This window comes from Chrysemys picta, chromosome 6 (assembly GCF_011386835.1).
Source record: "Chrysemys picta bellii isolate R12L10 chromosome 6, ASM1138683v2, whole genome shotgun sequence".
Classification (NCBI taxonomy): domain Eukaryota; kingdom Metazoa; phylum Chordata; order Testudines; family Emydidae; genus Chrysemys; species Chrysemys picta.
In genome coordinates, this window is record NC_088796.1 from 121,953,920 (window position 1) to 121,979,946 (window position 26,027).

At 49.2% G+C, this 26,027-nt stretch overlaps 1 protein-coding gene across 4 annotated transcripts in view; it reads left to right on the top strand.

Moving 5' to 3' along the window:
* The first annotated feature begins 2,464 nt into the window (after positions 1–2,464).
* Positions 2,465–26,027, top strand: part of LOC101935329 (stimulated by retinoic acid gene 6 protein-like) — a 38,231-nt gene continuing 14,668 nt past the window's right edge. Inside the window, exons 1-11 of one of the 4 annotated variants that reach the window (XM_042850407.2) lie at positions 2,531–2,754; positions 7,624–7,920; positions 8,975–9,050; positions 10,562–10,662; positions 12,794–12,924; positions 15,964–16,084; positions 18,079–18,124; positions 20,523–20,651; positions 23,517–23,587; positions 24,143–24,254; positions 25,149–25,302. In XM_042850407.2, the coding sequence (XP_042706341.1) occupies positions 9,015–9,050; positions 10,562–10,662; positions 12,794–12,924; positions 15,964–16,084; positions 18,079–18,124; positions 20,523–20,651; positions 23,517–23,587; positions 24,143–24,254; positions 25,149–25,302 (901 nt within the window). In that variant the 5' untranslated portion in view covers positions 2,531–2,754; positions 7,624–7,920; positions 8,975–9,014. Of the gene's footprint in view, positions 2,755–7,623; positions 7,921–8,974; positions 9,051–10,561; positions 10,663–12,793; positions 12,925–15,963; positions 16,085–18,078; positions 18,125–20,522; positions 20,652–23,516; positions 23,588–24,142; positions 24,255–25,148; positions 25,303–26,027 lie in introns of all 4 variants that reach the window. The other 3 variants (XM_005309185.4, XM_065549751.1, XM_042850408.2) reach the window with 3 other exon arrangements.

A 26,027-nucleotide genomic window follows, 5' to 3' on the forward strand; every position in this document is an offset into this window, starting at 1 on the left:
CCGGGTGGTAAAAATCCAACTCTTTCCTTGTTCCTCATGGCTGGTTACTTTTACCAAGAAGCAGCAACAGAGCTGCCTATGCTAACTGAGCTGAGAGAAACTGGGAGTAGAAGGTGAAGTCTAGGACACCACTTGTGTCTAAAGAAAACAGAGCTACTTCCAGTTAGAAACAGGAGTATTTGAGACCTAAGGCTATATTGTATACCCTTAGGTGTCTTCAGTTTATGCTCAAATAAGACTAAGGTTGATGACAATTGCAGGAATAGTAAGTCAGTCATACTAGCAGAGTAATACCAGCTCAGGATTCTGGCTAAGAGGGAAAGATTTTCATGTCTGACAGGGCACTATGGGTAGAGAGCAATGTAGGTCAACTGGCATTGTGGCAATAGGCCTTGGAAGAAAGTAGTAGGTTACCACCCACCAAACAGATGGTGAAGACCCTAGCTGATTCAACCCAGGAAGTGGCAGGTGTATTTCTTTACTGGCAGAAGCTCATGAGTGGTCATGTATGTGGCTAGAAGAGAAACTCAACAAGCGTCATTTTCTGTAGAACCCTGATGATGAGATTAAGGTTGAATTATGGGTCAGTGGTGAGGAGGGAGATGTAGTTGTACCTCCATTTGCTCCAAGAGGCATAAAAAAGGAGACCACTTACTCCGGTTTTTGACATATTATAAGAACCCTAGTCTTTGTCTGAATGGTGTAGTATTTATTTTGGGAGACAGTGTTTAAATACAGACACTTCTGTGGCAATGGCAGACTAGTGCTACATAAGACAGGGAAATCAGGAAGGTCTGTTGAACAATATTAAAACCTCAGGCTTACCTCCCTACCGTGCCAAGTCTGATGAGACTAGGAAATAGATAGTGTCGCTGAGTAGGCACACCCTGTCGCTGGTAGCTTGTTAGGATCTGTTGCTATAAGGGCTGATGAAACAGGACTAATAGTGTTGAGTATTCTCTTTTGGAAGGGCTGGTCTATCAAGATTTCCTCCTTTGGAAGTAAGCCAGCCATACTTCCCCACCTTGTTATATTGAACGACAACATCTGCCCTTAGGAACTAAAACATCCCCCAAAGACAGTTAATCCAACTCCTACTGCATTCCCGTTGTGGTTTAGGCCCTTAAGACTGAACAAATGACTACGTTTTTCAGTTTACATAGAGCTGAAATTTGACAAGTGATATCCAATCCTCGACTCTGGGAGCAGCCTTACCCTGCTCTGCTGTGAGAACCCCCACTCCTGGGCTGTTCACACACAGCCTCTAGCGTGGAAGCTGCTCCCAGCTACACGAGTGAGCCCTTTTGGCTAGCCGCCGCTTGGATTGCACAGCTGAATGACACTAGCCAATATCTCCATCATCAACCATTTCTTCTGTGAAACCCCAGCGCTGGGTAAGCTGTCATCAAGGGCGGCTCTAGCTTTTTTGCCACCCCAAGCACGGCAGGCAGGCTGCCTTCGGCGGCATGCCTGTGGGAGGTCCGCCGGTCCCGCGGCTCCGGCGTACCCGCCGTCGAATTGCCACCTAATCCGTGGGACTGGTGGACCTCCTGCAGGCATGCCGCCGAAGGCTGCCTGACTGCCGCCCTTTGCAAGGACCAGCAGGGCAACTCCCGCGGCTTGCCACCCCAGGCACCTTGGCACGCGCTTGGAGCGCTGGTGCCACCACTGGTGGTCATGTGAGGACACCTCCAGGCACAAAACCCTGATGCTCGTGGGGGGTGTTTTCATATTGATGGTCCCTCTCTTCCTAGTTCTGGTGTCCTATGTTCACATCCTGGTGGCCATGCTGAAACACCTCCACTGCTAGTGGTAGTGGAAAGTAAATATATGCCACTTAGTATGTTACATTGCCTAGTGTTATGTGATTGCAAAACTGATGAAAAATTACCAGGCCAGGCGCAGAATCTACTCATCCCCCTTTTTTCAGAGGATGAGGAGACCGAAAATGCTCGTGGTGTTTATTGAGCATTAAAAAGAACTGGGTAAGTGACAGTGTCAGATTTTGCAAAGAAGATGCAATCACAGAATCATAGAAATGTCAGGCTGGAAAGGACTTTGATGAGTAATTAAGTTCAGCCCTCTGCACGGTGGCAGGATCCAATAAGCCTAGGCCACCCCTGACATGTTTGTCCAATGTGTATTTAAAAACCTCCAATCATGGGGTTTCCACAACCTCCCTCGGAAGCCTAGTCCAGAGCTTGTGAAACCATATCCAAATGCATACACCTCCAAGGTGCTCAACCGCTGGATACTGGGTTTCCTGGCTTATAAGGATTTCCAATCTCACTTTTAAAGGTCCTGAATTCATGTAACACGCACAGGCATTTTTATAAGGATGGGCGCAGAGAGCATAATTAAAACTGGATTCATTTCCCAGTGAGAAGCCTGGCAAAAACTAACCAATCGGTCTCTGCTTCCGTGACAGCTGGGCGAAAGCAACAAACTTACTGGCCAGTAAATCAGGAAGAGGTCACTGCCTTTCCTTTAGAGTTACCCTGGAGTCAGTGTCTGACAGGATGTTTGCTTTCCTGCTGAGCGGAGGTGGGGAGGAGTAGTGAAGCAAGGCGCCCAGTGTGCCCAATGCAGGCTGAGAGGATTGCAGCACAGCAACCAGGAAGAGTGCCCCCCCAAGTGCCAGCTGTGTTCTGAGATCTGAGTTATTGCTCACGTCTGCACCCAGCAGCAGCATAGCGCATTAGCGCCTCGTGGCGCTCTCTGCTGCACAGCCAAGATGCTCTCTGCAGAGGCATGGTAAGTGCAAGCAGTAAAGCTGGGAGGATGGGCTTGGCTTTGAGGGGGTTAAAGTGCAGTTGCCCAGCTCCTGGGTCCACAAGGGCAGATTTGATACGGTACTTTCAACGCTTCATGCAAACGAGAGGTGTGACTGTGGTCTGCAGAATCGAGTCTCTTTTTCAATCTGAGTCACCGGCTACTGCGGTCCTGAGGCTCCATTAATGAGGAACTAAAAGAAAATAAACCACAACTACAGCAAGGAGCAAAATGAGATACACAGCAGTGGGCCCAATTCTGAGTTCACACTGCTTTTACCCAATATAACTGCATTGGCTTCCATGAGTCACTCCTGATGTGTCCTGTGCCTGCCAGTGTCAACAAAGGACGTAAAACATTCCCTGGGACTGGCTCCGTTACAGCAGGAAGCAGTGTACTGTATCTGGGTTCTGCAGCAAAATGCACTCTCAGCCAAATCCCTCCCACATGGACACAGGCAGGGGCCTGTTAATCATTTCTACCAGCGCTCCACTTGAGAGCCCTGGTCTAACTGATACCATCACAATCTGTAGAGATCCATTCTTTCTTCGGTGTATTTTTTCCAGTAAATGTGCTACAGTTATCGGTAGTTTGTATTTGCCTTGAGTTTGCAATAATTGTTAAAGTTGTACAAAATCAGTACATTAGATAATAAACTGGCAAATAGTCATGCATGAAAATTATCCCATAGTGCTATAAAAACAGTGAAAAATGACTACACAGCAAAGTAATTGCTACTGTCCTAGAACAGACCGTACCTGAAATTCTTGAACACCCATCCCATTTTCATAAAACATGTTCATATCTAGCTGCACCATAAGTCATGGACTTCTTGCAGGAACCACAGAGTATAATTTTCTGGGAACTGACAATAGATGGACATAACAGCTCTTTCTGGCCTTAGAATCTATAAGTTAAAGGAGCATCCGGTACATACTATACATTACTGTCTCAATAACAGTCCTAATCAACAGAACAAAGCACATATAGGAATATTACAAGCTCTTTGCATGATGGAAGAAATCAAAGGACATTCTCTTCATTTGCCAACCTATACTCTTTTCCAACATAGTCTCAGTGCCCTATCTCCCTAAGAGTAGAATGATGTACTAGGTCCCCCGGCTAACCTGTCCCACAGGGACAGGTGCTTGGGGATTTAGAAGGTCAGTATTACTCTTTCTACCGGTGACTATAAAGCCAGACAGGCGAAGATGCAAACTAGAAGGAAGTGTTGATGTAAAGGCCAGTCGTGAGCAAATACAAAGTGCCAGGTCCCACTGAGCAGAGCTGGATTAAGATTAGGACTCCCCAAGCAGGACCTTTGCCTCTCTCTTGATTGCACTGTGCTGATGTTTAACTAGAGGGGGAAGTTTTCCATCTGTTGTTTAATCAAGGAGATACGATATTCTACAGTGGACTCCTGTGTATAGTATAAGCACAGTATTTTGTGAAGACAATGCTAGATTTCTAACCCACCTGTCCAGCACAGAACCAGAAATCCCCCCTCACCGGGATTCAAACTCCCTACATTTCTGGAGGCAAGGCTGTCCCCAGTTCTCACTTGGAAAGTCAATATAACAAGGCTAAAGAGCCCAGCCCTCCATGAGCATAGCTTAGCAGGTGAGTTTGTTTCCACAGCTCAGATACCAGCTTACCTGTGAGAGCTGTAAACCTGAGGAGCATTCTGGGTACTGCCATGCAAATGAGCACACTGCCTCAAGATTTCTACAGGAAAGGGGCCTTAGTGGTCCAAACTCCTTTTGTAAGTGCAGAGGCTTTTCCCAGGGTCCTTGCCCAAAATGTCATCATCCTGAGGTCTGATTCTGAGCTCACCCCGGTTTACACTCGTGTATCTCCATGACTTCTGATTCTTGTCTGGAGTGAGTGAGATCAGAATCAGACCCCACTCTGATGTGAAGTAGGCTACACTGTGTGGGGACAGTTAGCTGCTGCTCTCAACCTCTCATAGATTCTAGGACTGGAAGGGACCTCGAGAGGTCATCGAGTCCAGTCCCCTGCCCTCATGGCAGGACCAAATACTGTCTAGACCATCCCTGATAGACATTTATCTAACTGCATCTGGCTGCATTTCATTGGTGGTGCATACTGTATATGTAGCTTGTGAGGTGCTTCGGGACCTATCAGCATGGAAAGTGCTATGCAGATATAAAATACTGGTACAAATTCTGTTTTCAGTTATACTGGAGTGAAAGCCATGGTTTTCAAAGGAAGCTATACCAGTCCAATTGAAAGAAAATGTGGCCCATTGGGCCAGCTCTTCAACTGAATAAATCAGCTAAGCATCCTCGATGTCAGTGTGAATCCTCCATATTCCAGCAGCTGTGTGTGTGCCAGGCCTCGCTGCAATGACACAGAAGACAGTCACTCTGCCATATGTTGATGAAAACGGTTTTGTCCTGAGATGCATTAGAGCCAACATCTGCCTCACATTTGCAGGGACCGTGAATTGCAAACATTTCCTGGTGTCTATTTTTGGCATTGTGTCTGCTCAATCACTGTCTAGCGCACATCTGAACTCCAGTGGTTGAGTGCAACCACATGTGTTGGGTCGCATGCAGTGCTCACTTCTCCAGGCCCACTCCTTTGGCACCAAAGAGATAAGTGGGAGCTATGCAGTAGAAAGAGAGCTGGCACTCTAGAAAATGCAGGATGGGTCAGACTGTGTTAACTTAGCTGCAGATTCCCCAGGGGCTGATGCAGGTCTGATGCTAATGTGACTATAGCTAATGTAACACCAATTTTTAAAAAAGGCTCCACAGGCGATCTTGGCAATTACAGGTCGGTAAGCCTAACTTCAGTACCAGGCAAATTGGTTGAAATTATAGTGAAGAACAGAATTATCAGACACATAGACGTACACTATTTGTTAGGGAAGAATCAAGACGGCTTTTGTAAAGGGAAATCATGCCTCACCAATCTATTAGAATTCTTTGAGGGGGTCAACAAGCATGCGGACAAGGGTGATCCAGGGGATATAGTGTACTTAGATTTTCAGAAAGCCTTTGACAAGGTCCCTCACCAAAGGGTCTTAAGCAAAGTAATCTGTCATGGGATAAGAGGGAAGGTCCTCTCATGGATCAATAACTGGTTAAAAGAGAGGAAACAAAGGGTAGGAATAAATGATCAGATTTCACAGTGGAGAGAAGTAAATAGCAGGGTCCACAGGTATCTGTAGGACCAGTGCTGTTCAATATAGTCATAAATGATCTGGAAAAAGGGGTAAACAGTGAGGTAGCAGTTTGCAGACCATACAAAATTATTCAAGATAATTAAGTCCAAAGCAGTCTGCGAAGAATTACAAAGGGATTTCACAAAACTGGGTGACTGGGCAACAAAATGGCAGATGAAATTCAATGTTGATGAATGCAAAATTATGCATATTGAAAAACATAATCCCAACTAACTATACATACAAAATGAGGGGATCTAAATTAGCTGTTACCACTCAAGTAAGATCTTGAAGTCACTGTGGATAGTTCTCTGAAAACATCCACTCAATGTACAGTGGCAGTCACAAAAGCAAACAGAATATTAGGAACTATTAGGAAAGGGATAGATAATAAGATAGTAAATAGCATAATGCCACTATATAAATCCATAGTACACCCACATCTTGAATACTGTATGTAGCGCTGGTCTTGCCATCGCCAAAAAGATATATTAGACTTGGAAAAAGTACAGAGAAGAGCAACAAAAATGATTAGGAGGCATGGAACAGCTTCTATATTAGGAGAGATTAAAAAGACTGGAACTTTTCAGCTTGGAAAAGAGAAGACTAAAGGGGGATATGATAGTGTACTGACGCGACGACTCACCGGTGTAGCACCTCCTGCTGGTTGTCCTGGGAATTAGCTCTTTTCCAGCTCTGGAGTGCCCTCTGCCGGCTGATGTCTCGCCTGCCGCTGGCACCTGTGTCCCTCCCAGACCCCGGTGCCCTTTTCCTCAGGGTTCTGCCACAGCAGTACCCCCACACTCTGGGTCTCCCCTCCCAGGGGAACCCCTAACCCTTTCACCCACCTTGCCTCAGTGGCTACTGCCAGTCATCATCTAGCCCCCTTTCTCTGGGGCAAACTGCAGTCTGTCATGGCCACTCATCATTAGCAAGGGGTTCGGACCAGTTGCCTCTGCCTATCTCTGGGCTGCTGCCTCTGCAACCCCAGTACCTGTTTTGGCCTTTAACCAGGCCCGCAGCCTGGGGAGTTGCCAGGCCGGAGCTCCCCAGCGCCTCTTGCCTTTCCCCAGCCCTGCTCCGTTCCCTATACCCTGAGGTCCCAGGCAGCCCGGTCCTTCTCCCTCCAAGGCTGGAGAGAGAGTCCTCCAGCTTCTGGCCCACAGCCCTCTTATCAGGGCCAGCCGGGCCCTAATTGAGCTGGCCACAGCTGTGGCTGCTACTCCAATCAGCCTAGCTTGGCTGTTTTAACCCCTGTTTTCCAGGTGTGGGACAGCTGCCCCACTACAGATAGACATCTATAAAATTGTGACTGGTGTGGAGAAAGTGAATAGGGAAGTGTTATTTACCCCTTCACATGCCACAAGAACCAGGGATCACCCAATGAAATTAATAGACAGCAGGTTTAAAACAAACAAAAGGAGTCAACCTGTGGAACTCGTTGCCAAGGGATGTTGTGAAGGCCAAAAATATAATGGGGTTCAAAAAAGAATGAGATAAGTTCATGGAGGATAGGTCCATCAATGGCTATTAGCCAAGATGATTAGGGACGTAACCCCATGCTCTGGGTATCCCTAAGCCTCTGACTGCCAGAAACTGGGACTGGATGATAGAGGATAGATCACTTGATAATTGCCGTGTTCTGTTCATTCTCTCTGAAGCATCTGGCATTGGGCACTGTCACAAGACAGGATACTGGACTAGATGGACCTTTGGGATGACCCAGTATGGCCATTCTTATGTGGATCTTCCTAGGCCCACCTCTTCTCACCATTGTCCTGCTCCTCCAGCCACTGATCTCCACCCTATAAGGGAGTGCAACACCATGGAGACAGCCCAGCCCCACTTCTACACAGGCAGACGGAGAACCATGTCTGGAGGACGCCTTCTGTATGTGGATCCCCACAGCCTGACGGGGCTTGCGACTGGATCTCAGGGGAACTGCACAGTTAAAAGGGGTAGGAACATGCAAAGAAATCAAACTGGTGCAACTCTGCTGTCAGGAAGGCAAAGGCACAATACTACATACATTACTGGAATCAGACAAGACTCCCAAAGAGGTGTGAGAATGGTCCTAAGGAATCACCTAGGCAGAAAAAATCATTGTTAAAAATAGTGTGGCTTCAGAAGAATGTTAAAAATCAATGGTTAAAATGATACTGATAAACAAAGAAGCATGGAGCTGTACATAGCTCCTGGCCAGCTAGTCTATTCTATTTCAAATTTGGAGAAGGGATCTAGGCAAACTGACCTCAACATTTCAAACTTGGGTGCCTAGCAGTAGGCACCTAAATCCGTATTTAACCACCTAAATGAAGGTGGTATTCTAAATTAGGCGGTGCTTGCCCAACTCCTATAGAAGTCCATGGGAGCTGCAGGTGCTCTGCACCTTTGAATATCAGGCCACTTTTATTTGTATGCCTCACTGTAGATTTAGGAGCCTACCCTTAGGATCCAAAGTTTGACAATTTGGGCATTAGGTTTTAGGATGTAACAGGCCAATATCTACTGTCATATCAAAGATACTTAAAATGGCAGTAGACACACAGCTAATGAACCATATGTAGACGGGAGGACATACTAGATTTTTCATACAAAACAAAGAGGGGGAATCCATACTTTAAGTGCAAAACGGAACTCAACCTTACCTATGGACTGCTAGTCCCATGCTGACGAGCCTGACAGGAGAAGACTTACCCATGGACTTAGCAAACCCTATACCAAATGGAAAAGGTATTGATTTTGCCAGTACTGAGTATGGGAACTCTGAAGCAAACCGGGGAGTGTGGGGTGCCTCTTTGCATGTCAGAATCCAGAATTATCTTCCAGCTGGCTATCTCATAGCTGTGTTCGTATCGGAACCATAAGAACAACCCAAAAAGTTTGGACTTTCTTGCATGAGTGCATTGAGTTATTTCTACACACTCACAATCAAAGGTCTGCTATTCAGAGAGCATACTGCAGGAGAGTAGGCTAAACTAATGTGTTTATTATCTGCTCCCGTGTCTCCAGGGGCTGGCAGACAAATGTCACTTGTGAGAGTTCAGTAGACATGGACCTGGTTCTGCATTACTCCCTTATTCCATCGGTAAGTAAACCAAGTCACCAGCAGCCTGGAGCTGCCATGCCCAGCAGAAGTACTGTTAGGGGGGAGGGATAGCTCAGTGGTTTGAGCATTGGCCTGCTAAACCCAGGGATGTGAGTTCAATCCTTGAGGGGGCCATTTAGGGAACTGGGGTAAAAATCTGTCTGGGGATTGGTCCTGCTTTGAGCAGGGGGTTGGACTAGATGACCTCCTGAGGTCCCTTCCAACCCTGATATTCTATGAAATGTATCTTGATTATGTGCAATAACGGATCGATTCCTTGCTGCAATCACAGCTCTCAGTTCAGAAACAAGCCATAATAGCATCAGACACTGAAACACTGCAAAATGTTGGCAGGAAACTGAAAAATGCTCACACCAATTTTATACGGGAAACAAGCCATCCTAATGTCTACAAACATGCATGTGCCAAATTTCAGTGTTCCCTCATATTGATTTTAAATATACTCTAAGACCTTATGTGTACACACAACCTCTGTGTGGGCTCTGGGGGGATTTACTGTACCTGTTTCCTTTCATAGAGTTAGCTTATTAGGCTTATTGCCTGGGGAACGGATTCAGTCATGTTTGCAGTCATTCTGGGTGGGCAGGTTCCTCTGGAGCTCTGTGGAACCCAAAGGATCTCTGCTTTTCATACTCACACCACACCTTGGGCCCAATTGTGAGTTGAGTCTGAGGGTCTGGTTTTTGTGGCGGGGTTCCCAGAATGAGATGCTCAGGCAAAGCAAGAATGTGACTGTCAATAACTTACACACTAAGGGTACGTCCAGACTACCCGCCGAATTGGCGGGTAGTAATCGATCTATCGGGGATCGATATATCGCGTCTCGTCTAGACGCGATATATCGATCCCCGAACACACTCCCGTCGACTCCGGAACTCCACCAGGGTGAGCGGCGGTAGCGGAGTCGACGGGGGAGCTGCGGCCGTCGATCCCGCGCCGTGAGGACCCGAGGTAAGTCGAAATAAGATACGTCGACTTCAGCTATGCTGTTCCCGTAGCTGAAGTTGCATATCTTACATCGACACCTGCCCGCCCCCCAGTGTAGACCAGCCCTAAGAGGGCTTAATCACAGTCACTTACACTCACCTTTGGATTTGGTCCCCTGTGCCATGGCCCTTTTCCTTACAGCGAGGGCTGGATGGGATTCTCTTAAGGAGCACTAGAAGAATCACCCCACGAGGGAGAGGCTGGGGTGAGAAGTCAAAGTCAGATTGTCGTCAGCCCAAGTGGGAGAAAAGATCACATACTGGTGCGGGAAAGGCATGCTCCGAAGTGGGAAAGGGAAAACAAGGAAACCTGGAGGCCTAGCAATGTGTGATCGTATCAGCATAACACCCGAGAGCATGTGGCCTCAGGAAGGGGCACTGTTCTGCATTGCCAGGGTCATGGAGTCTAGGATTTAGTGCATCTTCCCCATCTCTATGGTCCTAGTAGGCTGTGTTCAGTGGCTCATACACTCCCATCTCAGAGTTATTCTCCTTTCCTTGTAGTTTGCCATCATTTTGGTGCTGTCCTTCCTTGAAAGAAGAGCGAGCAGGAGTAAGATAGATGGAAAATTGCACCTCCTCAATGGCCGCTTTGGAATTGTGATGTGAGTCTGAGCATAACTCGTTACTGTTGGTCCCGGCCATTCCCAAAGGCATGGCTGCCCTATGCTCCCCTTACCTCTTATAGCAGGCTTCTGTGCTCTGGAGAGGTGGGAGGAGAGTGAGATGATGATCTTTTAATTCAGGAAGCTGAGTCTGGAGAGGAAATGCCTCTGCAGGCCCTTACCGTGTCCAGCTCTCGCTGCCGGGTTTCACCAGAAACAAGAAGGCTGCTTCAACCAGTAATTCAGATGCTCTGTATATATCCATCTGCCCCAGAAATATCAACTACATGATGGGCTCGATCCCCCTTTCACTGACACCTGATTTACCCCAGGGCCACTCAATCCATCTCTGTGCCGTCATTCCTGATTTACCCAGGGTACCCGAGAGGAGACTCAGGCCCATTGTCTCTGAAGCAGGCCCAATGCCCCTGGCCTGTGGAGAGAGTGGAATGCACTCCCACGTGCCTGGCTGTCTCCGCTAGTCACTGGGCATTTCTGGAAAGGCTGAAATCCCTTCTAGTGCCGCAGAAAGCTCACCCTACTGGAGCTCAGGGCCCCTGTGGAAGATGAGGGAGGGACTTCTGGTGTCCTCTCCTGTCTCTGAGCAGCCACGCAGTGCTAGACACAGCCTCCCCGTGGGTCCTCATAAACCTCTCTGCAGGAAGGGATTTGCTAACCCACAGCTGCACTGGGTGTTTTGATAAGCACATGTTCCCCACAAGCTGCTTCCATCCCCTTGGTGTCTTATTAGCTAACTGGTCTCCATGGTCCCCTTAATTCAGAATGTGTGGAAAGGGATACAGTCTGCAGAAATCTACTCCATGAAGGGGCTGATGGCTGTATCTGGAATATACAGCAGCACCCAGTTAAGGAGAAAACTTGGGGCAGCCAGCCAGCAGTGCATATGGCTGTGAACACTCTGTAAAGGGGAAGGTGTGAAGCACTGAACTTCTACACACATGGGAGCCTCCTTACTAGAAGGCCCGGCCATTTGTTACTATGAAGTGAGCTTCCGCTAGGCCCAGCCAACTCCCGTGTTTTCCCAGTTGGCTCAAGGATGCCAAAGGACCCACTGAAATGTTTGAATTATCCCATAGAAAGGTGCAGCTGTCTGCCAAGAGCTGGTTACTGCTGCCCAGAGCAGCATGACACCGTGGGCGTGATGTTGATACACAGAAAAAAGGAACAAAAGGCAACCTGTTAAGTCTTTTGGGGTTCAAAGTATGCACAGGTGTCCAGAGCATGGCAGAGAAGAGCAGCAAGGCCCCAGGATGTAGTGTAGTGAGTGCTTTTCCTCTCACTGCCCCATATGCTCAGCCATACGCGCAGGGCTGGAGCACCCATGGAAAAAAATTAGTGGGTGCTCAGCACCCACGGGCAGCCAAGATTTGTCTAGGGGTCAGGATGCCCTGGTAGTCTTTGCCGTGCACAGCCTATGCTGGCCGCGAGGGCCTACCCATCTCCAGCAGTAAGGGACACTGATGCTAATCACAGCACGTTTGACAGAGTCCTGCTGTCTCCAAGGTCAATGGTGATGGCAGGGTCAGCCCAATAGGGCGTCAGTGGAAATTTGGCTCGGATTTTCAGAGCCAAAAGGAAGAGTTTTCAGGAAGAGGGCGTCATAGATCAGGGAGATAGCTGGAGCTTTATTAAAGAGGTTGATGGAGGAGCCACAGAACTTCCAAAGGCTAGCACAGACCTTGACAGAGACAAAGCTGTCACAACACTACTTAGAATCATAGAATCATAGAATATCAGGGTTGGAAGAGACCTCAGGAGGTCATCTAGTCCAACCCCCTGCTCAAAGCAGGACCAACACCAACTAAATCATCCCAACCAAGGCTTTTTCACTTCGTGAAGGGAAACAGAGTCATAGATTCATAGATCAGAAAGGGCTATTAGGACCAGCTAGTCTGACCTCCTGTATGACCCAGGCCATGGAACGTCACCCAGTGATTCCTGTATCAGGTTCATCCCTTCTGGCTGAGCCAGAGCACACCCTTTAGAAAGACAAGCAAAGGGAAAGAGGATCAGAAGAGTGACTGGTGGCATTTGCAGTTAAATCAAGTCTGAGGAGCAGAGCAGAGTGGGAACCTTGGATTCAGCAGCAGGAATTGCTCTTTGTTCACAGACCCTTGGATTTTGTTGGGACATTCAGCAACCGATGGTCATTTGGTTTTGCATTTGGAGCTACAGCCAATAAAGTTATGTTCCTGTTTTCGGAAGGTTACCTGCCACTACGAGTGCCCCAGTGGGCCCAAGGTATGGTGCAGATCACACAAACCACTCTAGAGAGGGGGGTATTCGTCCATCTTTTCCTTCTCTAGCTCTTCAGTCTGGCACTTGGAGGAACCTTAAACCCGGGGAAGGGGTTACCTTTGCATGGCAGCCTGGGCACTCATGTGAGACCTGGTGGCTTCCTCATGCAATAATGCTGCTGGGCACGTGGCCTTGGTCAAGCCTGGGAATGAGGTAAGGGCCTAGATCCGGGAAGCATTAGGGTGCTCTGGATCTGAGCATCAAGAAGACCTGGTAGCTTGGGGTGGCTGTGGCCTTTTCCCTCCACCCCCATCCTTACCCCATCACCATGGCAAAGACAGGCTGCCTTTGGGACACATCTCATATTAGAGCTTTAATATAGCTGTGGTCACTTGGCCAAAGAAGATCATTCTTGTCCCCAACTCCAGTGGCCTCTGCCGGTTGCAAACTGAGTAACTCCAGTTAAGAATGTGGAGTTACTCTGGATTTAAACTGGTGTAACTGAGATCAGAGCCTGATCCTCTATCTCAGGACCTAAGGACACATGCACAGCTGTAGCTACACCAGTGTAAATCCCAGTGTAGGTGTACTACACCATTGTAAATGCAGGCTGGCGTCAGCATGGGATCGCAAGCCTTACACTGCAAGCCCCATAATGCACCGGCATATTGCATCTGCACTGGGGTTTGCAGAGGTGTTGTTACTCTGGTACATGTGTCCCGGCATAGACAGGCGACACGCCTAGGGACTATTATAGCCAGGGAAACAAAAGACCAATTTCAGTGGTGACTTATGTGGTGGGTTAGTTACTTTAAGAGGTACAAATGTGTCAGCATTAATGGACTTATATCAAAGCAATGAACCTACACCAGATTGGCCCTCAGCAGGTGTGCAAAACCCACGTAACCTATATGCTGAAGAGGCAGAAGGGGAAGCATAATTGGAAAGCAGCTAAAAGGGGATTGTAAGTTAGGACCTGGATAAAAGGTGTGTTAGCGAATACATTTTAACACACATAGGCCAAAGCCATAGTGCAGACAGGGTGTACCTTAACATATGTTGACTAGTCAAGGGGAATCTTAGGGGGCAGCCGAGGTTACTCCACATCCAGCTAACGGGTTCAAATACAATTTGCCTTGTCTACTCAAGGGTTTGGAAAGGTGTTACCATGCACATTTAATAAATACACCTTTTACTCTAGTGTGGACAAGTCTTTGGAGGCCTGCTCTTAGCTGCTTTTTCTGCTGTGTTGCCCCGCCCTCCCCCTTGTCTTATAAGTTATACTCATTTTGCACACTCATGGCCTGATTCTCCGCTGCCAGGCACCCTGTGTCGTCGTTGAAGCTGGTGCCAAGCGAGTTCAAAGTGGGTGTAAAGTACTACCATTCACAGTCCTGTAACCTCACTGTGCATGGTGACACGAGGCACAAGCCATGGAGACTCAGACCCGCGCTGCCTGTCGAGTTAGTGCAATGTGCACTACTCTGTGACACACTCCTCCCTTATTAGGTATTCTCTAGCCCCTTTACACCTCATGTGTAACTGCTTCCATTGGTCACCAGTAGATGTACCCCAAGTATCGCCAAAGGCGCTTTACTTGCTAATGTCAGGTAAGGGGTAAGCTGAGTAGGTTTTGAATTAGTTTGTTCTTTGAAGGAAACTAGAAGATATTGAAGGATTTCTCATTCTGTCAGGATTTCCTGTATTTTTATCACCTTCCTGCTCCGTCGGAAGGTCACTTAGCTTCAAGGAGTCCTTGACAGCTAGGGTTACCATTCGTCCGGATTTACCCGGACATGTCCTCCTTTTGTGTGCTAAAAATAGCGTCCGGGGGGAATTTGTAAAGCACTCACAATGTCCGGGATTTCCCCCTCCCCCGGCAGAGCGAGCGGCTGGGAGGGCTGCAGGAAAGTCCCGGGCTGGATTCCGGAGCAGCTTCCTCCTCCACCCCCCCCCTCCCTGCATTCTGAGCCGGCCGGCAGCTCCTCCTCCTGCAGCCCTGTGCAGGGCCAGGGACCGGGTTTTGTGTTGTGCAGGGGAGCTCAGCCATGTGTCCGGCTGGCACAGAGCCCAACACCCTGTTCTGAGCAGCAGGGTAAGGGGGGGCAGGAGAAGGGACAGGGAGGTTCTGGAGGGGGCAGTCAAGAAACGGGGGGGGCTTTTGGAGGGGAGTGGAGAAAGTTTTGGGCAGTCAGGGTACAGGTAGGGGGTAGGGTCCTTGGGGGCAGTTGGGGGGGGTCTTAGGAGGGGGCAGTTAGGGGACAAGGAACAGGGAGTCTTAGGTAGGGGGTGGGGTTCTGGAGGGCAGTTAGGAGCAGGGGTCCCAGGAGGGGGCAGTCAGGGGACAAGGAGCGGGGGGTAGGGGGCTGGGAGTTCTGGGGGGGAGCTGTCAGGGGGCAGGAGTGGGGAGAGGGATCGGAGCAGTCAGGGGACAGGGAGCAGAGGGGTTTAGATGGGTTGGGAGTTCTGGGGGGGGCTGTCAGGGGGTGGGGAGTGGTTGGATGGGGCGTGGGAGTCCCAGGGGTCTGTCTGGGGGTGGGGGTGTGGATAAGGGTTGGGGCAGTCAGGGGACAAGAGGCAAGGAGGCTTAGATAGGGAGTGGAGTCCCGGGGGGCAGTTAGGGGCAGGGGTCCCAGGAGGGGGCAGTCAGGGGACAAGGAACGGGGGGAGGGTTGGGGGTTCTGGGGGGCGGGAAGTAGGAGGGGCAGGGGCGGGGCTAGGGCGGGGCTCCTCCCGTCCTCTTTTTTGCTTGTTGAAATATGGTAACCCTATTGACAGCGAGAAGGTGCCCTGTGCCGGTGCAGAGCTGCAGCTCGTTCAGCCGCAAGAGGAGACCAGGGCCTTGATTGTGGTCACAGGGGCCTCATTAGAACACAGGTGTAACTCCACAGACCCCCCCGGAATGCATCCGCTTTCCCCACTCTGTCACTAACCAGTGAGAGGAGACTGGGGCTGAGCAGATATTGACCGACGGTAGTTCACGGTTAGACAAGGATTTCAGAACTAACAATAACAGCCTGGCATCCTTTGCTTTCTCTCCAGCCATTGTGCTTCTCATAGGAGGCACTGAAGTGGGCCTCTCATATTTCCCTTTCTTCGCCTGCCTCGCGACGGAATTCCAGATCACAGGGTCTGTCCTGGGGTTCTTCTACACTTTCACTTGGTAAGTTGTGTTACCCTGAGATCCAGCCCCTGGCTGGCTGGCTGGGCTTAATCCTGCAAAGCACTGAACAGTGACTCCTTGTGCTTATGTGCTTTGCTGGGCCAGGGCCACAGTGCTAAGAACCTGGCAGAACTGAGCCCTGTTTGGGCCACTCACAGCTTTTCTCCACCCACAGCACAGTTTAGAGCAGAGGTGAGCAAACCACGGCCCACGGGCCACAACCAGCCTGCGGGACCGTCCTGTCCAGCTCCTGAGCTCCTGGCCCGGGAGGCTAGCCCCTGGCCCCTCCCCTGATGTTCCCCCTCCCCCACAGCCTCAGCCCACTGCACCGCCAGTGCAATGCTCTGAGCTGTGGGCTGCGAGCTCTTGATGGGCAGCGCAGCTGCAAAGCCCGGCCTGACCCGGTGCTCTGTGCTGCGCGGTGGGGTGGCTGGGTCCAGCCGGGCAGCGCGGCTCTAGCGCCGCCAGCCACCGGTGTTCCAGGCAGTGTTGTAAGGGAGCAGGGAGCGGAGGGCGTTGGATAGAGGGCAGGGGAGTTCAGGGTGGTGGTGATCAGGGGGCGGGGGTATGAATAGAGGTCTGGATGGTTAGAGGGCGGGGAACAGAGGGGTTGAATGGGGGCAGGGGTTCCGGGGGGTCAGTCAGGAAGGAGGGGGGGTTGGATGGGGCGGCGGGGGGCAGTCAGGGGCAGGGGTTCCAGGGGGCGGTCAGGGGGCAGGGAGCAGGGGGGCGTGGATTGGGCAGGGGTCCCGGGTGGGCTGTCAGGGGACAGGGAACTGGGAATTGGATGGAGCAGGAGTCCCGGGGGGGCTGTCAGGGGGCGAGAAGCAGGGGGAGTCGGATAGGAGGTGGGGGCTGGGCTATGGCTGGCTGTTTGCGGAGACAGAGCCTCCCCTAACCGGCTCTCCATACAATTTCGGAAACCCAATGTGGCCCTCAGGCCAAAAGGGTTGCCTGCCCCTGGTTTAGAGTATGTGTTCTGTGTATTTTTATACCAGAGAGCAGTGTGCCGGGGACACTGGAGAGCAGCCTGGGGAGGGGGAGAGGGTACTGGAGAGCAGCATGGGGTAGCATGGCAGTACTGGAGAGGGGGGGCACTGCAGAGCGGCATGAGTTGAACTGAATAGGCCTTAGAGACTGAACTCTCCCCTCCCATCCCTGGGGTGGCCCCTTTAGAGCAGGGCTGAGACTTATTGGCAGGGCAGAGTGGGGAAGCCATTTGGTGGATAAACAAAGGATTTCAGTCTCAAGGGTCCTTGCTCTGGCACTTTTCAGGAGTATTACATTTACACACACACACACACACACACACACACACGTCCAGTGCTTTGGGTAAAGGGACACTCACTTTTGTGGTGTCATTGCTGGGCAGGGAGGGTTGGAGTCAGCTTGATCTATGGGTACGTCTACACTGCAGCTGAAGGTGTAATTTCCAGCTCATGTAGATACTCTCTAGCTCTGACAGCGTGAGCATCCTAGAGACAGCAGCAGCAGCATGGTGGGCTAACCACCCAACTACAATCCCATCCAAGATCCATGGTACCTATTTGGGCAGCTAGCCTGTGCCACCACCTGCACCGCTGTGGCTACACTGTTATTTTTCGTGTGCTAGCTCAAAACTAGCACATGTACGTCTACCCAAGCTGGAAATTACTCCACCCACTGCAAGGCTAGCCTACCTGATGTGGGCAGCATCTGCTATTTCCAGCTGTTACTGTTTGTCAGGTTCACTTGAAGAACAGAAATTATTTCATAAATGCATTAAAAAACCTTGAAGGTAATTTTATGCAAGTATCTCGAAATGCCTTGGGCCCTGATCCTGCAATCTGAATGCACGGCCCCACTCTCTCCAACGGGGTGCAGAGGGTTCTGCATGTGTCTGATTACAAGATGAGGGCTGGGGATCCTGTGACAGAGGCCAGGCTGTGCACCATGAGATTGTGTGTGTTGTAACTACTGCAGTAGGAGTCCAGTAACTCCTGTGTGTTTTCCAGGTTCGTAATCACGATCACAAACATTGTGCAGTGCCCACATGGACGAGTAAGTTTCTATTTTTGTCTGATGATGACTATTTTATATGTTGCCAATGTTTATGATGCCACCTGGGGCACTTTAGCAACAGAGATTTAACCAGAAAGCCAAATAATCTAACCGAAAATTCAATCCACTGCTAAGGAAAATAAATATGTTCAACATCTTTCCAAGAAGATGCCTAGCCTGGAGTTTGGAGGGGCCACCGAGAGGAGTAAATGCTACAGATGGGGTCCCCAACTGAGAAAGCCCTTATGCCGAGAGCTTCCAGACGGAGGAAGAGGAAGAACCCTAGAGCCATGCACAAAAATGAGCATGTAATTGCTCACCTAATTTGCACACCTAGTCCCATGACTGCATGTGCAAATCAGATTTTAAACTGATAAGAACAGATAGTAGATAATGTTTTCACCCCTCAGCTCATCTCCACAGACTCTTGGACTGTCAGAGGTCAGATTATCCCCCCACATCCAAAAATACATGGTGTGCATGCCAGGACTTTGATTCCCCGAAGAAATGAGGGCTCCCACCCTTGGGCCTGATCCACATGGAGCCTCATTGACTTCAGTGGGGCTCTTCACCAATGTAAAGGGTTTGCTAGCATGGATCCAGTTGCAGGATTGGGGTCAAGGTGGGCACATTGTATGTGCCTGGAACTAGGGGTCTCAAGTTGAGAACCTGGCTTGGAGGGTTTAAACTCGGGCCTGAGCACACTTCCCATCTGGTCTGCCTGCTGTGATTGGGTAAGGTGGTGAGACAGCCTGGCAGATCTGGAAAATGGCTGAGAGACAGCCCTAGTATTTTGAACTGAGCGCAGAGCCGGACAGAAAGCATCACAACTTTGTAGAGATAGGCATTTGCTTTCCCCAAATTCTGCCCACTATGTAGGTTAAGAAATAAGTAGTTGTGCAGCATTAAATGGTTGGTGTCTGTGATGGAGCCTTACTTCCTTGAGTGCTTCGCACAGGGGACAGGCTGCCCTGCCTTCTGGGGCTGAGAGTAGAGTGCATCTGCAAGACACAGAAACCACGGCACTGACAGCTGAGAGCCCAGGTCCAGCATGACATACAAGGATTTCCTTCTGAGGGCCAGTGCCCTGTCCCTGACTAGTCCAGCCTAGGATCTGGGGAGGCCCTCGGTGGTGAGGTGAGGCTTCACTAGTTGGGTTAGATACCTGGGAGCTCGGGAACTACAAAGTCTGACTGTCCACTAGATTCAATAGAGAATCCCCATCACAACAGCGTCCTCAGTCTCATCTCTGTCCGGAGACGTGGTACTGGGCTGACTGCAAGCAGACCGAGATTTACAAATAAATATATTTACACTAAAACAAACAGGAAGGGCTACAATAACAGTTCCAATTCCCCTCTTCTCCCCAACAAGACAACGTGTGCTATGCTGCCAGTTAAACCTTGACTTTGTATGTCAAGGTTTTGTAGCTTTTAAGGCTAGAAGTGGCAGTTATGATCAGCTAATCTGACCTCTTGTATAGCCCAGCTCAGAGACTTTTACTTGAGAATTCCTGTATCAAACTCAGAACGTATGGTTGAACTCAAGCAGATGCTGTACAAAGAGACTGGCAGTCTTGATTGAAAGACATCAAGTGATGGAGATTCCACTATGTCCCTTGGGATTCTGTGCCGATGGCTAGTTACCTGCATTGTCAGGAATTGTGCCCCATTTTTTAGACAAGTGACCCTTGCTCCCTCTTCCTTTGTCCTGTCACAGCAAACCCTACAGGTGCAGAGGGAGCAGTAGCAATTTAGGTCCTGATCCGGCAAGGCACTTAAGCACATATATAAGCCCATTCAGATCAGTGGGAATTGATATGTGCTTAAGTGCGCTGCTGGATCTGGGTCTTATGGCCAGATTTTTTACAGGTATTTAGATGCCAGAAAAGGCAGAGAGTGGCATTTTCAAAAGCACCTAGCATCCAAATCTGGCCTTTAGTGTTCTTGTGTCCACCCAGCAGTAAGCACCATCATGGGATGCAGAGGGAACCATCAGAGCTCTGACTGGGGAAAAGTCTACACATTGTTGCTGTGCTGAGCACTCGTATCCCATGGTGATGAGTGCAGTACAAATGCGAGAGAGAGAGAGAGAGAGAAGCAGGGAGACAGACAGGCCTGCTGACATCCTGCTCTGGTTGGGCGGTGGTGGTTTTGTATACCAAAGATGGTGATGAGCCACAGCTTGTGGAATGCGACTCCACACTCACACAGACCACGAGGTAGGGGAGATAGAAGTCACCCCACTGAAGGACATGTTCCTCTTTAAAGAGGCACCCTGATGTCCGGCTGCACATTGCTCTAGAGTGTCTGTACGTCACTCTCCCCGCCATACTCTTTGGACTTATCCCACCATCAGGAGTTCTATGACATTTGTACATTCGGCTTTCCCCACCCAGGTGATGGGAGACTATGAGAAGATCATATTTTATTGGCCTTCCTTGTTCTGTCTGGTTTTCCTACTGGGCCGCTTTGCCCTGATGTTTGTGAAAGCACTGAGGGTTCACTTAAAGATGGATGTGTCAAGTGTAAGTATTCCTGGGTAACTGCTTCCAGTTTATTAAGCTCTCCCCCGCGCCCCCCCCCCCCCCCGGGAAAACTCCTTCCCTGACCCCTGGGATTAAGTAGGATTTAACCAGTGCATAGACTTTGTGCTGGTGCACCTCTGCCAGTTACCCTTAACCAGTAACAAGAATTGATTTCACACCAGAGATCTTGGCACATTTCTACAAATCACCCACCTGACTTAAAACATGGCAGAGCACCTCCCCCTGCAAGACCCCATGGACTCCAAGATAGACTTCAGTGCTGGCTAGCCACTCAAGTAGCCCAGGGTGCTGGGCAGGCTGGTATACTGCGTTCCATAATTGCAGTGTAGACATACCCGGAGCTACATGGGATGAGCACCCCAGGAGAATGGCCATTTGTCTCTTTGTGCTATTCCTGCCTTTGTCTTTCATTTCCCCATCACTATTTCCTATGCCTCTCGCTCCTCACTCATTTTATCTCTTGCTCCCAGTGCCCTGTGGCGTGGGAGTGTGAATCAGTGTCTGGGCAGCAGCACGGGGCAGCTATTTCTTCCTTGTACGTTCCTGCTGACAGGAATGTTGGGTCTTCCCACATCCCTTCCCTTTCATTCTCTCCTCCCCTCCAAGGCCCCAAGACAGCAGGGAAAGACTTTGGGTGCCTGTGTTGTTTCCTGTCACCCTTCATCATGTCCACCACCTTCCAGCTGTGACTCTCAAAAATGACACTCCACACAGGCAGGGCTGCTGTTTGCCAAGGGGAACATTACCCTGGCAGGAGGAAAATGACTGGCTCCATCGTAAAAGCAAGAGGCTTGTGCTGGGTTTTCTTTCCCTCCCCCCTTCTACCACATTCCATTTTGTCTCTGAGCCTGGAAACCCATTAGCCCCACTAAAGGGCAGGCAGGAGGAACATAGCTGTGTGAGACACACCTTCCCAAGGGACTCCTACTGCAGTGTGGCCCTTCCTCACCATAGTAGGGTGTCTGCTTACTGGGCTCCCCATCATGGCCAGGGGTTGCTTTGCAGGTGCCCTGTGTCAGGATCCCAACAAGGGCAGTCAGGGCCAAGGGACACAGCAGGAACAAACCTGAGGCTGGCAGTAGCAGAGAAGTTCATAGGTTTCAAGCCAGGGTTGATACAGGAGGCAAAGTCTAGAACAAGTCATGGCCAAAGCCAGGAATGCAGGAAACAGTCATGGCAACTACACAAGAGCCACACTGTTGCTTGGATGCTGCCTGGAATGGCCCTTGGGGTTTACATAGGGCAGGGAGCCAATCAGGAGCCATGAGGCTGCTGTCTATCAAACCCTTGAGGAGGAACGTCCCATGGTCTGTGTCCACAGCAAGTCATGGGAAATGGAGTGCAAGCTGGTTACAGCTGCTGCTGGGTGGCAGCCTGGAGATGCCAACTGCCTGGACTCTAGAAAGGTCCTTATGTTCTGCCCCCTTGGCCCCCTCAGAACTCCACCCAGTCTCCTTTGTGGCTAACACCTTCACCCAGTCCTGGATTAATAACAGGAAAGGTTCAAATAATCCTCAAGGTCCTTAATAACAAAAATGATTCAGAGTCCCCAAAATAAAGTCCATAACACAAACGTTTATAGTCAGCCCTTGTTCTTCTGCCACTCCTGGAGCTCTTCTGCTATCCCAGTCTGCTTCATCCAAACAACCAGCCCTAGCCCTAGCTTTGTTGTCCTGTCAGCCTCACCATGCATCTTCCTGCTGCTCTTTGTAAGGAATCCCCTGACCCAACCTAGGTATGCCTCTTCAGTAATCAGGTTGTCTGACCCCAGGCCCTCCCACCAGCTGTTAAGGGTTAGCCCCGTTAGCCACACCCTTCTCCCTATGGCTGCCAGTGTAAGCGGGGTGGGTTGCACTCACCTCTTGAACACCCCCATTGCCAGCTGAGTCTGGTGCTGCCAGCACCCCTGCAGGTGTCAGCCTACCTCTGCAGGTCTTCTGTGGCTCAGTCCTCCAGCCTCACACAGTCCAAACCCCCTTCCGGGGGGGTAACAAACTCAAAATAGAAGCAGTTCCTTGCTCATCAGGGCCAATTACAAACAAACTAGTTTCTGACCCATCTGGAATTGAATTGCCAGGGTCCTTCTGAACTCCTGCCATAGCTGGTGGGCAGCATGAGCCCTGCCTGACCTGGCTCAGGTCCTTTTGCTGCAGCCGAGAGAGCATCCCTCCTCACTCGCCTGGCTCCAGCAAGGAACTGACTTGCTGACAGTAGGCAGCTCCTTGGTTGGCTGATGGTCCCCAGCCATTCTGGCTGCTGCAAAGCCAGATCTCCCTGGTCCCCCAAATGGCTGCTCTTTTTCTCTCAGAGAACTGTTTCTTGGAGTGGGGTGCTGCAGAGCAGTGAGGCTACAAAGGCCTGATGTACCCCCATCACAGTAAGGTATCTTCATAACTAAGATAAGAAAATAGGAGCGGCCATACTGGGTCAGACCAAAGGTCCATCTAGCCCAGGATCCTGTCTTCTGACAGTGGCTAATGCCAGGTGCTTCAGAGGGAATAAACAGAACAGACAATCATTAAGTGATCTATCCCCTGTTGCCCATTCCCAGTGTCTGGCAGCAGAGGTTTAGGGGCACCCAGAGCATGGGGTTGCATCCCTTCCCATCCTGGCTAATAGCCATTGATGGACCTATTCTCCATGAATTTATCTAGTTCTTTTTTGAACCCTGTTATAGTTTTAGGCTTTACAATGTCCCCTGGCAATGAGTTCCACATGTTAGACCGGCCTAATACAGCACCCACAAGGCAGCACTGTATCTATATGTTTGAATCTGCTGTCTTTTTCCTAGTGGAATGAAGAACATTCTTTGATATGCTGATAATCCCTGTTCCTTTAAAACAGCAGGAAAATCATTTCCTGGAGGTGCATCAGGCTCAGCATGTCAAGCGTCTGGTCAGGAAGCCCCCAGAGCGGTGAGCATGGCATCTTCATTTCAGATCCGGAACACCAAGCCACAGAGAGTTCAGATTTGGTTCTGATAAGCTTCTAAATCTGCTGATACTTGTTGACTGACATGCACACTGGGGCCCTACCTGCTCACCTGAGGTGAGCCAGGGACAAGGCATGTTCTCTGGCCACTGGGAGGATCCCTGATCATCCATGACGGGCCTGCCCCATCTCCCCTCTGCACTAGAGCACTCTGTCTCCCATCTCCTTCACCTCAGACTCAGAGGTTGTGGGAGGGTGGAGGTTCCTGAGGTGAGCCCCCAGTGGCTTTGTGCTGGAGAGCAGGTAGGCTGCTGAGAATGGGTGTGAAGGAGAAAGGCTGACACCTGTTTAGGCCAGGTGGGGTCTCTGCAGACATGCCAAGTGGGAGGGAAGTTTGGAGTAGGAAGGTGTGCTGGGTTGTTTTTATGGAGAGGGAGGGGACTATGCTGGAATGGGTTTGGAGCCTTGAAATGCCTCTAGTGTCCCCGTGTCATCGCCGAACATTTCAGGTCTGTTTGTCCATCTTCATCCATCAACAGGCAGGCTCAGAAATCTTGGTTCCAGCGCAAGGTGTATGAATGGGACCCATGCTTTCAGTTCCCAGGCAGAATGATTGGCACATCTGCACTAGCCTTAATCTGCCTGTACATTGTAAGTAAATTGCACACTTGTTTCCTGAGAAGAATCGCCCTAAATGGAGCACAATGTCACACAGCCCTTGTGTGCTTTGTAAGGATTTCGATCCAGGTTGTTGAAAAAACAGCTCTCCCGTAAATCTCTGCCATTAAACTAAAACAAGGACTGTCTACGCATCTAACAGAGCCGCTGGCTCCATTAAGACCAGAATCCATAGTCTACTGGCTCCCTGACCAGAGTACCTTCCAACTAGGCCAATGGATGTTCGGTGGGAGTTTATCTTGTTCATGATAGGTTGCTTGAGATGCAAGCCAGAGAGAAAAGACTGCCAAGTATGTATGAGTCACATAAAATACATGATACTCATGTGCGAATGGTTTCAGAGTGGTAGCCGTGTTAGTCTGTATCAGCAAAAAGAACGAGGAGTACTTGTAGCACCTTAGGGACTAACAAATTTATTTGAGCATAACCTTTCGTGGGTTTTAGCCTATGAAAGCTTATGCTCAAATAAATTTGTTAGTCTCTAAGGTGCCACAAGAACTCCTTGTTCTTCATGTGTGAGTGTATTTATATTATGTTGTTCCCTGTGAATACTTACAAGTTTGCTTAATTCTAAGCATCCTGGTCTTCCTCAGTGTCTGGTTCAAAATCAGTGGAGATTAACTCCAACAACATTCTTTGAGGGACAAAATTTGTCTGCATCCACTTGCTGTCATTTAAAGGTTAAGATGAATCCCCATATATGAAAGGCAATGTGTGTTTAAAATGAAATGCAACAGGTCGGATTCCCATAGAGTCACACCAGGGATGAATGTGGCCCTGTGTGATTATATGGCATGTAGTGTTATTCTGTAGAAGTGGCCAATGACAAGATTGCTAAACTGCTGTTTTTTATCTATTTTTCCGCAGTTTATTGTTATTGAGTTTTACATTTACAAGGAATTCTCCCAAGAGCTGAAGATATTGGATCAGAGATTTGAAGAGTTTGTTGAATCTAGCAATGGCTCAGAAGTACTTGTACCAGCTGTCCTGCAGCTGAAAGAGTTTATTAATGTCACACAAGGTACAGACATGCCATTTTTGAAAGGTGGAAGGAGTGTGATACATTTTAAAAAAGCTGACTGAACGCATAGTTCTTAAGGCTGACCCAAAGCCCATCCTAGTCAATGGGACTCCTTCCAGGATTTTGACACATTAGTTCCAAATGGGAATGAAAACTAAAAAACATTTCCCATAAAATGAAATTCAAACAAAAATCATTTGGGGTCCATTGAGATGGAAAATGTCATTTCAAAACTGACATTTTAAATGTAAAGAAAATTTTAAAAAATCAAAAATTAAAAATGAAAAGTCATTTCAAAATGAAGAATTGAACAGTCGACTCTGAAAGTGTTGAAATGGAATATTTCAACACCGTCAAAATGCTTTTTTTTCTAGTTTTCCCCCCAAATCAAAATTTCATGAACATTGGCTCATTCCCACAAAAGTTTTGGTTCAACAAAACATCATTTTCTGATAGAAAAACTTTCGACTGGAAAATTTTTGACCAGCTCTAGCTAGATACTTAGTCCCTAATACTGAAGCAAAACGATATGATGAAGGATGAATTGTCATTTTACCTGCTGCCTAGTGTGTTGGGAGTTGAACACTGAGTAACTTGGAGTTTGACAGTAGAGGGACGGCAGACCAAAGAACAGGAGAACAATGGTTATGTGTATTCTTTTAAACATTTTTGCTCAGCTGGCCATGAAAAGAGGTTTGGGTGGGATGGCTTCATTGAGTTATGGC